Here is a 13,299-nt window from a genome sequence, read left to right on the forward strand (position 1 = left end):
GTGGGCCGTGGCGGTACTGCAGGTGGACCATGAGAGATCATTAAAAATAGGATTCATTTTTGCAAATATTATTTTTATTGTAAAATACTTATTGCACGATTAAAATTTTTTTATAGGCCTAAGTAATAACCTATTGAGTGTTATTGACCTGTCCCAATATTTTAGGAACCTTATACAGTTTATGATTGGAACGTAGCTCTCTGGTCATTATGCCAGTCTTGAATGCAGTTATGAAAAGTATGAAAATTAATTCTGTCATGTGTGTACACCACAAATTAAAGGTTTGGGCTTCCTTTATCCCCCTGCTTTCATTTTAATCCTGAATCTGAATTATCTGAATAATCCTGAATTATTTTATTTACAATTATTGTATTTTTTAATTATTATTTTCATAATAAAATAATATTAATTATTATAAATGATAATAAATATATTAATAGCAATGTTATTAATTGTATTATTAATAATTATAATTATATAATATATATATAAAATTAATATATTATATAATAATTATTAATAATAAAATTATTCAGTTATTATTGCTCTGAGAATGCAGCATTAGGTCCCATCAATAAAGAAAATTCCTTTTTTTAAACAGAGGAAGACATTACTCATGTACCTTACATGAGTAAAGGATGTGTGATATGCAACATGATTTATGAAACATAAGACCTGGACTTCGAGTTGCTAGGCGAAGTCGTGTGTCATATATTTGTGTTTATTTTGCACCATGGGTGAGGTCCTTTGTCGCTGCATGTGAAAAGCTTCACTTCAACCATCCACTCCGCCTGCTGGTATGCTACAAGTTTCACCACTTTGGAAATGCCTGCATGTGGCCCCCGGGCCGAAGTTTGCCCACCCCTGTTGTTGACCCAATCTCCTGTATTACCTTGTCTTGTGACACTAACCACACAAACGTGCGCTCATGTACCACAATCCTTATGTGAGATATGAACACATCTTTTCCTTGTCTGTGCTTTCGAAAGATATACAAACAGCTAAAACTAGGTAGCTAAGAAAGCACCAAGAACGCTCCATCCCATAATATCACCTGCATACTAACCAAGCCACATTGTTGTTTTTATTACATTGTCACGCCCACACCTTCGCTAGGCATGGGTACGTTTCATTACAACACCAACACCTCCCTATTCCAAAGAAGCGCACTTTTCCTTTAAGTTTGACTCATCAATGCTGCCACCCTCGGCTACTATTTGTCCCGCCTTTGGAAGGATGTCAAGCGGTGACGTCTTCCCGAGTGTGAACACCCGGCATGTTCCCGACAATGAAATTTGTAAAAAAAAAAAAAAAAATGCGGTCACACCAGATTCCTCCCGTTGACTGTGAAGTGGGGCTTTCGGATATGAATGGGAGGATTTGAACACATTCCACATTTCTGAGTCTGTGTAGGTGTGTTTATTTGTGCGTCAACATGATGGACGGCTTTCCTAATACGGAATAGCGGGTGCTTCAGTCGTTTTTTGTGGTAGTACGCAGTACAAAAGTACACAGATTTCCTGAAGTTCACGTATCGTACCGCGTATCAGGACAGGGTCAGTATGAAGGGCACTTCCTCCTCGGGTTTGCTGTACAGATTTGAAAGCATATACGTGGAGAAGAAACAAAACTCCGCGGCGTAGCTGAGCTCAAAGAGTTCCAGGTTGACGCTGAGGATCCACTCGAATACTGCAGACAAATGAACGTAGTGGTACTCGTGGTGGGCGAAGAAGAACGTATCTGAGGGGAGTTGGGTTAAGGAGGCGTTGGGAATGGAGGATACGATAACACGGTATCATTGTTATCGTTATGTTTAGCTAATTATCGACAACTATTTTGGTATTCTACTCATGCGTTTTATTTTGACATGTCAATATCCTCTGATTTTAAAGCTTTAAAGCAGGGGTCTCAAACTTGCGGCCCGTGGGCCGCATTTGGTACACGAGACGCTAGTTTGAGGCCCCCACCGTGATACCAAAGTTTAATGTTGAAATGACAGCTTAAAGCTGTGTGCACACCGGACACAATTAACATGATTTTGCCCCGCCCATACTGTTACCCTACCCTGTTACCCCGCCCTGTTTTGCTTTGGATTAGCAATGAAGCTAAAGGCTTATGACGCTGGGTACAAATAAATGCAGGAAATAATTTGGAATAAAAGGGAAAATAAAGCATCTCATCAAACATGTTGTTAAAGTTACGACGCTGCTCCCAGATGGAACTGAGTACGATGCTAACTTGCTAATTGGGTCAAATGATTAAGTTTCATTAATGTTCATGTTAAAGGTTAAATAACTGTTAATACTGTACATTTGAATTTCTCTACAAACTGTATGTGGTTTCTTACGTTTTTCTTATTTGCTGCTTTATTATTATTTTACTTATTTATTACTGATTGATTGATTTATTGTCTTTATTCTTAATTTGTTTATTTTTTATCTTATTTTGTGTATAGAAAAATAAAAATTAAGATATTTGAGAACAGTGGAATGTTTTATCAGATATTTTGCTGTGGAAAACCGGAACCAAAGTACTGAAAAAGTGTAGTGAAGCATTGAAGATAGTTTATTGATTTTTTTCTCAGTTTTTAATTTTTGTTTTTTTTTTGAAAACCTGATGCAGATTCTGGAAGATCTAGACAGCTTTCTGTGTTGGTTATTGTGTGGGTCTGCTCTATAGGAGTCCACTGAAAATGAGCATAATAGGTCCCCTTTATAAAAGTTCTTATCTCGAGCTGTGTGGTCTGCGCACTAACCACTCGACTAAGAACTAATTCATTCATTCATTCATTTTCTACCGCTTTTTCCTCACGAGGGTCGCGGGGGTGCTGGAGCCTATCCCAGCTGTCTTCGGGCAAGAGGCGGGGTACACCCTGGACTGGTGGCCAGCCAATCACAGGGCACATATAGACAAACAACCATTCACACTCACATTCATACCTATGGACAATTTGGAGTGGCTAATTAACCTAGCATGTTTTTGGAATGTGGGAGGAAACCGGAGTACCCGGAGAAAACCCACGTGTGATTGGCTGCCCACCAGTCCAGGGTGGCACCTGGGATAGGCTCCAGCAACCCCTGCGACCCTCGTGAGGATAAGCGGTAGAAAATGAATGAATGAATGAATGAATTTTAGAACAGCAGTCGAGTGGTTAACACGCAGACCTCACAGCTAGGAGACCAGGGTTCAATCCCACCCTCGGGCATCTCTGTGTGGAGTTTGCATGTTCTCCCCGTGCATGCGTGGGTTTTCTGCCGGGTTGTGTGAGGCCCAGCTTAGATGGTGTCGTGAGTGAACAACGGCAAGTGAAGAGAGAAGGGGAGTCTTCTGGACCTGAATCTAGGGACGAGTTAGTTGTGTATCCAAGGTGGGGAGGTGGTGTACAGTATACCCAATAAATAGGCTACATTATAGCATAGCATTGCATAGCATATACTTGCACCTTCTGGACTGTTGTAGCCAGACCCCGCTTTGTAAACAAGATCAGAACATGGAAGAAGCTTCTTCTCAAGCCTCATTATCGCCACATTGTGTTCAATTCCTCCTTACTGAACTCTCGAGCCTTTAACTGCAACGTGACGACACCGGAAAAGGAAAGGATACAGCAGATGGTGGCGACGGTTTGCAGCACGGTGGAGAACACGCGCGCCGGGTACAGAACCTTCTCGTATCCACTTAGATGGCATCGGCTGGTCAGGGCCGTCAGTAGAGTTGTGTAGAAGCAGATGCAGAAGAAACTCATGGCGGCTCCCACGTAGTGCAACACCTTCAGGTAGCCGGGCTAACACACACACACACACACAATACATAATGACTATGAGTTTACTACAGTATGTCAATCAAGCGGGTGCCATTACTGTATTACTAGTGTAGTGTGTACTATATTACAACACAAGCCTGATCGCACACTGCAAGTAAGAACTGGGTACACAGTAGATCCCCCTCTACGGAACGTACTGGTGTTACGTTCCATTCAATTGCCATTGTTCGCTTGCGACACAATCCGGGTTCAAGCCCCTATAAGTATGCCTTGTACATTTATTCAATACATTTTAAGTCTGAAATATGTACCTGCTCACACTAATTAATCATATTGGAAAATGATGGATGTACAGCCTGGTTGGTTTAGCCTGGTCGTCAGGCTAAGAACAGGCTAGCAGTTTAGTCACACTGCGTCTACATAGGCTAGCATATATAGGATTGCGTCTTGTAATCCTGAGAAAGTTGTATTATACATTTATTTATTTATGTTTTATGATACTTTTTCTATTATTAGACAGTATTACTTATACATGATGCATTATAATACATTTTCTATGTAGTTTGTCCTCACTAGGGGGTATGCTGGAGCCTATCCCAGCTGTCTTCAGGCAAAAAAAAATCACAAAAATTGAGGTTCCACCGCATGTAAAAATGACATTAATTCATTCATTTTCTACCGCTTATCCTCAGGGCAAGAGGCGGGGTACACCCTGGACTGGTGGCCAGCCAATCACAGGGCACATATAGACAAACAACCATTCACACTCACATTCATACCTATGGACAATTTGGAGTCGCCGATTAAGCTAGCATGTTTTTGGAATGTGGGAGGAAACCACAAATAGAAAATATTTTTCAATGTAATTATTCAACTTGCTTATGTTTTTTATTATATTTTATTAATAATATGTTTTTAAATATAAGTGTATTTTTATTACATGTATTAATTATAAAATACAATTATGAGATAATTTAAACAATAAAAACAATCAAGTAATGTATCTCTTATATTTATTTAATTATTATTTTTTATTTATTCCTTTATTTTATTTTAAATATACAATATATATATTTGTATACAATTATACTTAATAAATTAATTGTTAAATTACAATAAATTAATTACAATGTATACAATTTTTATAATTATAATAATAATATACAGTCTATATGATAGTGGCATGCATTATAATGTTTGAATATTATTATAATAATATTCAATATAACATAATAATAACTATTATATACTAATAATATAATACTAATAATAATATCATAATTATAATATACTGGCTTGAGGCCAGTTTGGCTGTGAAAGCTGGTGCTGATGCAGCCAAACCAACAAAAACTATGGTGCATTCAAGGGCCGCCAAACTAAGTGCGAAATCTCAACGCCTGAGGAAAAAGCATGACCAGTGGTGGTGGAGATATGCTTTCTGTAGGAAAGATTTTGGAGAAAGGAATTCATCCACAAATACTGAATCTCGATGAGGAAAGGTCGGCGGCAAGGACATTTGGTTCTTACGTTACAGTTCCCGGCGGCGAACGCCCCCAAGGACGCCGCCACGCCGAAGACCATCGCCAGCTTGCTGAGCGTGGAGTAACATGCGTGCTTCTCCAGGATGTGGGCATGGTGGAATACAACAAAGACCAGAACTAGAATGGATCACAACAACTTTTAGAACCTTGGGGGTGTAGGGGGAACGATCACCAGCTTTTGAACTCACACAGAAAGGATGCGGCGTTGATGGTCGCTGTAAAAAGTGAATTTTCCGGAGCGTATGTGCCGCTTGTGCTGCAGTGGGACATTTGAAATGTCTTTCATTGAACGTGAGTCACGGCTAGGACGTCTATTCTCACCTTAGGGTGGGAACCTTGCAGCACCCGGGGGTAAGATTGCCTGTGCAGAAGTTGTCACCCGTCCTGCAACAACAACAAAAGTACTTTGTAAAGAATGGAATGCAGAAAATGGATGTTTGCTGGTGTGAAACACAACCCACCAGTCACCGAGTGAACACACATGCTGGTTGGAGTAGGCCAGGCCATATCTGGAAACGGAATACACAAAAGCAGCGTATTTATTTACATGTTCCAAATTTACTACATCATTATACCGTCCAGTCAAAGGGGACCTGTGATGCTTTTTCCACTTTTCTGATCTATAAATGTAGTTACAACGTCGTATTCTGGTGTTAAACCATGCCAACGTTTCAGATCATGAGGTTAGCGCATTTGGAAGTGAGCCCTGAAAGAAGTTTGGGATAGCTCAAAACGCTCGGTTTCAGAGGGCGTTGCAAAACTGTTCCTTTGTGATGTCACAGAGGGACGGACTTCCTTATAGGTGTGGCTGTAAGCCCGATACGCTCTCTGTCCACGGCATCAGCGGTGCCTCTGACAAAGTGTGTCCAACAATGAGTGCTCCTCCTCGAGCAGACGAGGTTGGAGGAGCACCAGCTGTGCCTACTCCCCGAGTTCAAACCCCGTAAGCCAGGGATCTCCAGCCAAGTAGATCACGAGCTGCCGGTAGCTCCTAAACACTTTTCAATTAGCTCTCCAAAGACTATTCATTTATTATCAACTCCTATACCCACTATATTAGAAAGTGGGGTTCGGCAGTAGTCTGGAAGTCTTTGGGAGCGCTTAGGAGTGTGACTAATCACAGCGTAGTGGGGCTTGATTTAGGGCTATATAAATACACTTGACTTGACTTCACAATACATTTTAATAATGTAAATAATTCTAAATAATAAAAAAAAATATTTCCGATATAAGAGCTGGAGTTTTTGAACGACTAAAATTGTAATATATTGTAATTCTTTGAGATGTACCTTTGTTTACGGCACTCAGCAAATACCGTATAAGCACATATTCAGTCATATTATTCCCTATCAAGGATCACGTTTCAGTAAGTTTATATGGACTAAATTGAGTATAGTCCATATTTGGCTGTGAGGTTATCATCAAAAGCTTCCAAGCAAAATATGAAAGTCATCTTTAAATAAGCTTGAACAATTGTAATGTTTTATTACATTTGAACATGCATCAGATTACAATTGAATGCATCACATAATCAGTTCACAGTTCCACATGTCCAAAAGGAGTAGGAAGAAGCAAAGCTTATTAAATCCTACCCCTCCATCTGGTACTTTTACAATCAGGACCTGTATATTTGTTCACTTCCTGCTTTCCTAATATAATTTAAGTTTATATATTTTTTAATTTTTTAAATGTTTTTTTTCATTTTATTGTTTTTTTAAATTTAAGAAAAAAATTTAAAAGTATTTTTTTTTTTAATTTGTCACGTACCGAAGTACGAATTGATATAACCATACAATGACATAATGGTTACCATAGTAAGTGTCAATATAGTGATATATATAGCACATCATGACTGGTTCAAGACTCTTCATCCTTGTATTTAGCAAACATCAACTGCTTGTATTGTTTCTTGAATTGGCTCATCGTTGTGCATTGTTTGAGGTCCTTACTCAATCCATTCCATAGTTTGATTCCACATACTGAAATGCTATGGCTTTTTAACATAGTCCTAGCATATAAGTGTTTCAAATTTAGTTCTTCCCTGAGATCATATTTCTCCTCTCTTGTAGAGAAGTATTGGATGTGATATAAAATTGTGTACTTACATGGTCCATGTTCCAATAAAGGAGACCAAAGAGAGAGAAATTGGCAGGAGCATCCAGAGGAACATATCTTAGAGGGAAGAAAAGTCACGACAAATGTCTTCAGTCCATGTGCCTTCAAATCAGCCCCGATGCTTCTGACAAGAAAGGTATTTCTCAGAATGAGCAGAAGCCCTACAAGGATGTGTAGCGGAAGCAATATGAGGAAACACGGGCCTGGCCCGCCTGTTTGCATTTCTGTTAACATCGTCTCCACCTGTTCCTTGTAGACGCCACTCACACCTCATCGCTGCTGCTGGTCACATGTCTTATCCGTCTGTGCTATTTCAAATATGGATTACATCATAGAAATATTAGATGTTCCTGAAAAATATTTTTAAAATATAATGCTATTTTATGTGTTTATCTTTTGTGACTCTATTAAAAGTGATAGGTGACTTATTTCAGCCTTACTTATTATGACTAATATTAAGTAATTACGTAAGTCCCAGCATTGTTTATGTTTATATTTAACATTGTTTATTATGCCTCGCTCCCTTGCTATATGGTGGTTTTCGGAAATTAATTAATTCATGAATGACTGCTGTTTTGTTGTAGGCTGCGGTCTATTATTAGTCAAAACATACTGAAATAAAAGTGATGGGTTATATTCGGGTCACTATACGGCAGTAATGACACCCAACATTGATGAGATATTAGCTTACATTTCATTACCCTAACACTGCATCAAGACAGCAATGGCATGTCCAACATGAAACAGTAAAAAAAAAGTTATCCTCCCATCCTGTGTGGAAGTGGTAGGTTTTTGGCTTCTTAAGTAGAGTTACGTTAAGTAGAGGGCTGCACGGCGGACGAGCGGTTAGCACGCAGACCTCACAGCTAGGAGACCAGGGTTCAATTCCACCCTCGGCCATCTCTGTGTGGAGTTTGCATGTTCTCCCCGTGCATGCGTGGGTTTTCTTCGGGTACTCCGGTTTCCTCCCACATTCCAAAAACATGCTAGGTTAATTTGGCGAATCCAAATTGTTCATACTAGGTATGAATGTGAGTGTGGATGGTGACGGATTGTCTGTGTGTTTGTCTCCTATTTTTTGTGTCTCACTCATATAACTATGCACTACATTTAATCAAGTAGAACCAAGCAGCCTTGGGCAAATCACAGGACACATAATCGCTTTCAGGCACATACAGTTCCGGAGCTCTCTTACACATCCACAATTTTGACTAACTACAGATAACGGGAGGTAATGACGTCGGCAGCCGCGGCCTGTCGATAACGGCTGGCTCCACCGCTCCACCCCACCCGCCCTGCGTTGGTTAGAAGACGTTGGGGAAAGACTTATGAGCCCGGAGCTCCGTGTAATCTGACTGGTCTGAGAGTAAACCATATAACTGACAAGTGCCTCCAACACGACACCCACAGGAATCACTGACCTAAGAACAGGAGGTCAAATTCCAACAATGGTTGTTTGTCTATATGTGCCCTGTGATTGGCTGGTCACCAGTCCAGGGTGTACCCCACCTCTCGCCCGAAGATAGATCGCTGGGATAGGCTCCAGCAACCCCCGCGACCCTCGTGAGGAAAAGCGGTAGAAAATGAATGAATGAATGAAAGTTTAGTAGAAAGAAATTTGAGGCTAACTGGTTAGCATGCTAGCAAGCAGCCACCTCGTGTTCCTACTGCATAGCATTCATTTTCTACCGCTTATCCTCACGAGGGTCGCAAGCGTGCTATAGCCTATCCCAGCTGTCTTGGGGCGAGAGGCAGGGGTACACCCTGGACTGGTGGCCAGCCAATCACAGGGCACATATAGACAAACAACCATTCACACTCACATTTATACCAATGGACAATTTGGAGTGGTCAATTAACCTAGCATGTTTTTGGAATGTGGGGGGAAACCTGAGTACCCGGAGAAAACTCGGGAGAGACGAGCAAAGTTATTTCAAAAATATAAAATCTATTTACCGTCATTTTAAAGTCTAGAGTGCCACACAGTGGACACTGTGTGACACACTTTTACAGTCCTTAAACAGTATAAAGAAACATTATCCGAACTCGACTCTTTCGGTTCAGCAAATGAGGACGATGTAATGTGCGATAAGTTCATAAAGCTAGTGTTTTTTACTTACTTTTCATAAATGTAAAGTGTAAAATGACAACTTTATGATGTTCGGTCTCCGTCTAATATGTAGCATTAGCTACCCACAAATGGCTGTGGGTTTGAAAGAAACATCTTTACAATATTGTCAATATTGTACATGTGATTCTAGTAGTAGCAATAAAGTTATCAGAAAAAGAAGATGAGGTCTTGGCGCCGTCACATCCCCCGCCCCCCTCCCCTCCGTTTCCAAACAAACAAAATGGCGGCGCACACCAGATGGGCTCTGTACCAACTGTTACGGTCGAAAACTACGACTTATATTAGGTTTGGACTTTTACTGCTATTCTGTCTCGTTGAGTTAACATTCATTTTGTTAGTTTTTTATGTCGCTGACACAAAAAGCATTTTAAATAAAAAAGTGTCCTTAAATACGACGAAACTATTTAATTCTATCTAGACTATTACCAAACGGGGAGTAGCTACTGATACCGTTTTGTTTCGCTTTTAGTTTAGCTAACCATGGGTTGTTTTTAGTTATTTAAGACATCAGATATAACACGTTTATACTCCCGAACATATACTTGTGGTGGTACTAACTGGTATGGTTAGCTTACCAGTATGGTAAGTGCTAGTAAAGTACTAGTAAGTGCTAGTTCTTACACTAAATGTCTACGCAAGCTAGTAGCCAACCACGCTCAGGTGAAGAAATACACGATCTTTTTTTGCAAACGAATAAATTGAGCGATCTAATTTGTTTTAAGGTTTTCAGAGAAGACTGGAAGGTCATACCACACCCAGACTTGGAGGAAACTTCTGTCAGAACCTGTGACCAGAACCGCACACATACAAAGTGAGAAGACCCCCTCACCAGCAGCCACCTTGCTCCCAGAATCAGTTCTCACTTCAACCTCTACTGTCTTATTTCAGTTCGGCACATTTCCATCCGGACGCAAGACACTCCAAATCCCAGAAGCTTGAAGTTTCTCCCTGATAAACCTGTTTTGGGAAGCGGGACTATCGACTTTCCCTCTCCGAGTTCAGCGGAATGTTCATCTTTAGCCAGGTTGTGTTTGGGAAAGGTCCAACACTGTGTTTCTCATGGGTGTTTTCAGTCAATTTCACATCTAGGATAGGCCATATGCGTTCATGTATAACGGAAACACATGCAACCATATAATAGGTTGCCATTTTTATCAAGTTTGGTTGGGCAAGCACTGATAAGACGTGTTTCATGCAGGAACCTGTTTGAAATCGAGGGCGTTAAAAGTGTGTTCTTTGGTCCTGACTTTATCACAGTGACAAAAGTAAGTATTGTTTATGTGTTTGTTGTTAGTGCAGATAAGGCATATGAGAGTATTGCTAGTTGATGTGATGTTGAGCGATAACACGTGATCATGTTTATCAGATAGACGAGGAAGTGGACTGGACAGACATCAAGCGCAACGCCCTGGAGGCCATTGCTAAATTCTTTGAGAGTGGCGCCCCCGTAACAACGGGGGCAGTGCATCATGAAAGTAGTGAGTTGAGAACACAACCAGTGATGTGTGCCGGTTGCTTTTTCAGCAATTTCTGACTTTATTTTAGGTGCCTCAGAAGATGACGATGATGTTGTGTTGATGATTAAGGAGCTGCTTGACACCAGAATCAGGTGACAAGATAGCTCAGTTTAAGCCATGCTGTAAGTAATCATCTTAAAAATGCTATTTTCCTCTCTTTCCCTCAGACCAACAGTGCAAGAAGATGGAGGTGATGTCATCTATAAAGGCTTCCTGGACGGCACGGTCAAGCTGAAGCTGGTGGGTTCCTGCACGGGTTGTCCCAGTTCTACGGTGACCCTGCGGAACGGCATTCAGAACATGCTGCAGTTCTACATTCCAGAAGTAACCATGGTGGAACAGGTGACCATCCTTTTAGAAGTGTGGTTTCGATCCATGTCATTTTTCAAATGCGCTCAACCACATTTTCCAATGGTCACAAAGCCGTGACCCAATTTTATTTATGTCAAGCCAAGCAACTGTACAGTGAACCTCAGGTAGCGTCCGCCCCGGGAAAAAATTACGCCACAATTTTTCCTTGGTTTGCATGCATTCCTCGGTTAGCGTAAAATCTGTATCGTTAATCCACTGTGTTCGTAATGGGGATGTCCTAATCCACATTTTTTTGCTGCCGATATGATTTTTTTAATAGCCTTGTTGCTGTGGCTGGGGGCCAAAAAAAGTTATTCTCCCAACCTGTGTGGAAGTGGTAGGTTTTTGGCTTCTTAAGCTTACAGCGGTCGAGTGGTTAGCACACAGACCTCACAGCTCGGAGACCTGGGTTCAATTCCACCCTCGGCCATCTCTATGTGAAGTTTGCATGTTCTCTGGGTTTTATCCGGGTACTCCGGTTTCCTCCCACATTCCAAAAACATGCTAGGTTAATTGGCCACTCCAAATTGTCCATAGGTATGAATGTGAGTGTGAATGGTTGTTTGTCTATATGTGCCCTGTGATTGGCTGGCGACCAGTCCAGGGTGTACCCCGCCTCTCGCCTAAAGACAGCTGGGATAGGTTCCAGCTCTCCCCGCGACCCTCGTGAGGATAAGGGGCAGGGGTAGAAAATGAATGAATGAGCCTTGTTGATCCGATGTGGTACCAATCAATACCTTTTCCTAATGTATTATTAGTCATTGTACTGCGTAGCAAAAACAGTTTCATCGCTATGCTATCACTATGTTGCAGTAAGTTCTACTTCCTGTTCAATGTTCATCCTTAATTTTTTCTGACGCGGCGGAAAGAAAATGAAAAACAGACTAATTATTCTTGGAATGCATACTGATCCATAGTTTGGCCCCGATTTCCGTGGCCTCAAATGATGTCCTGCAATCACACTTTTTATGCTTACTTTACTCTGAAAAATGTCCGAAATGGGCATTTTTGCACCTTACCCACATTCTACATTTGACTCGTCTTTTGTTCCGACACAGGTGGAAGATGAAGTGGATGAAATCAACGCAAAGGTTTTCTCAGAGGTGGAGCGCAAATTACAGGAGTAATGGAAACATTACCATTGATGAACAAACTCCTCACATCTTATTAAAAACGTACTCACATACTGCTCACCCTTTTATCAACCACGAGAAGGAGGAGAGAAAAATGTCATTGCTGTGTGTTTTTCTGTGCCTATGCTACTTGCAGTTCAAGTGAAAGTGCAAACTTTTTACAGCAGATATTTTTACATGACGTGACAAAGCAAATGAAGGTAATTCGCTGTCTCAGTGATCGAATGCAAAATATCTGCTCTGAAAATGTTTTTTAACTTCCTGTATGTGTTTTATTAAGATATATCTTTGCACGTGTCACATCAGTAAGGGCGGCAAAAGGTTGTGTTGTATTTATTTTTTATGTATAAATACTGTATATGCTGAATAGTTTGCACATTAATGTAATGCAGAAAGAAGATGAAGTATGTCCTTCCTGCTATGCGTTATACAGTATAAACAACTTGGCTGATGTATTGTGACAGATGGTGTATTCTTGGGACTAAGAAAATGAACTGTATATTCACGTCCCACTGCATCAGAATAAAGTTCACTCGTGGAAAAGAAACCATACTTGTCCTCCTTAGGGTGAGCTGAAGCCTATCCCAGATGACTTTGATGAAGTTATTCCAAGAGAAAACTGCATCTGCATCTGTGATGTAGATGAATTAGCATATAAAGCGTATTTGCTGTTTTTGCTGTTTTTGTTAATCTGTTGTTGCAATCTAATTTCCTAGAAAATTATTTGTTTAAAAAAACTATATCTTTAATA

General features: G+C 40.6%; 2 protein-coding genes across 3 annotated transcripts; one reads left to right on the forward strand and one right to left on the reverse strand.

Annotated features, from left to right (window-relative positions):
* Window positions 1–571: 571 nt before the first annotated feature.
* On the reverse strand, window positions 572–10,402 carry LOC131119943 (transmembrane protein 150A). 2 transcript variants are annotated; one of them, XM_058064839.2, is made up of 8 exons: window positions 10,377–10,402; window positions 7,407–7,473; window positions 5,763–5,810; window positions 5,623–5,685; window positions 5,490–5,557; window positions 5,288–5,418; window positions 3,604–3,781; window positions 572–1,740 (listed from the first exon to the last, which is right to left on the reverse strand). In XM_058064839.2, the coding sequence occupies exons 2-8, from the start codon at window positions 7,469–7,471 to the stop codon at window positions 1,547–1,549; spliced, it is 747 nt and encodes a 248-aa protein (XP_057920822.2). In that variant the 5' UTR covers window positions 7,472–7,473; window positions 10,377–10,402; the 3' UTR covers window positions 572–1,546. The 2 variants fall into 2 exon arrangements, with proteins under 2 accessions (XP_057920822.2, XP_057920821.2); XM_058064838.2 differs by lacking the exon at window positions 10,377–10,402 and adding an exon at window positions 9,537–9,644.
* On the forward strand, window positions 9,743–13,086 carry LOC131119942 (NFU1 iron-sulfur cluster scaffold homolog, mitochondrial). Its single transcript, XM_058064837.2, has 8 exons — window positions 9,743–9,832; window positions 10,270–10,358; window positions 10,436–10,571; window positions 10,746–10,812; window positions 10,914–11,025; window positions 11,093–11,156; window positions 11,232–11,406; window positions 12,474–13,086. Exons 1-8 carry the CDS (start codon window positions 9,768–9,770, stop codon window positions 12,540–12,542), a joined length of 777 nt encoding a protein of 258 aa, XP_057920820.2. The 5' UTR covers window positions 9,743–9,767; the 3' UTR covers window positions 12,543–13,086.
* The last annotated feature ends 213 nt before the right edge of the window (window positions 13,087–13,299 follow it).

Source organism: Doryrhamphus excisus, linkage group LG10 (genome assembly GCF_037039965.1).
Source record: "Doryrhamphus excisus strain RoL-2023G ecotype Guam linkage group LG10, RoL_Dexc_Guam_v1.1, whole genome shotgun sequence".
NCBI lineage: Eukaryota > Metazoa > Chordata > Actinopteri > Syngnathiformes > Syngnathidae > Doryrhamphus > Doryrhamphus excisus.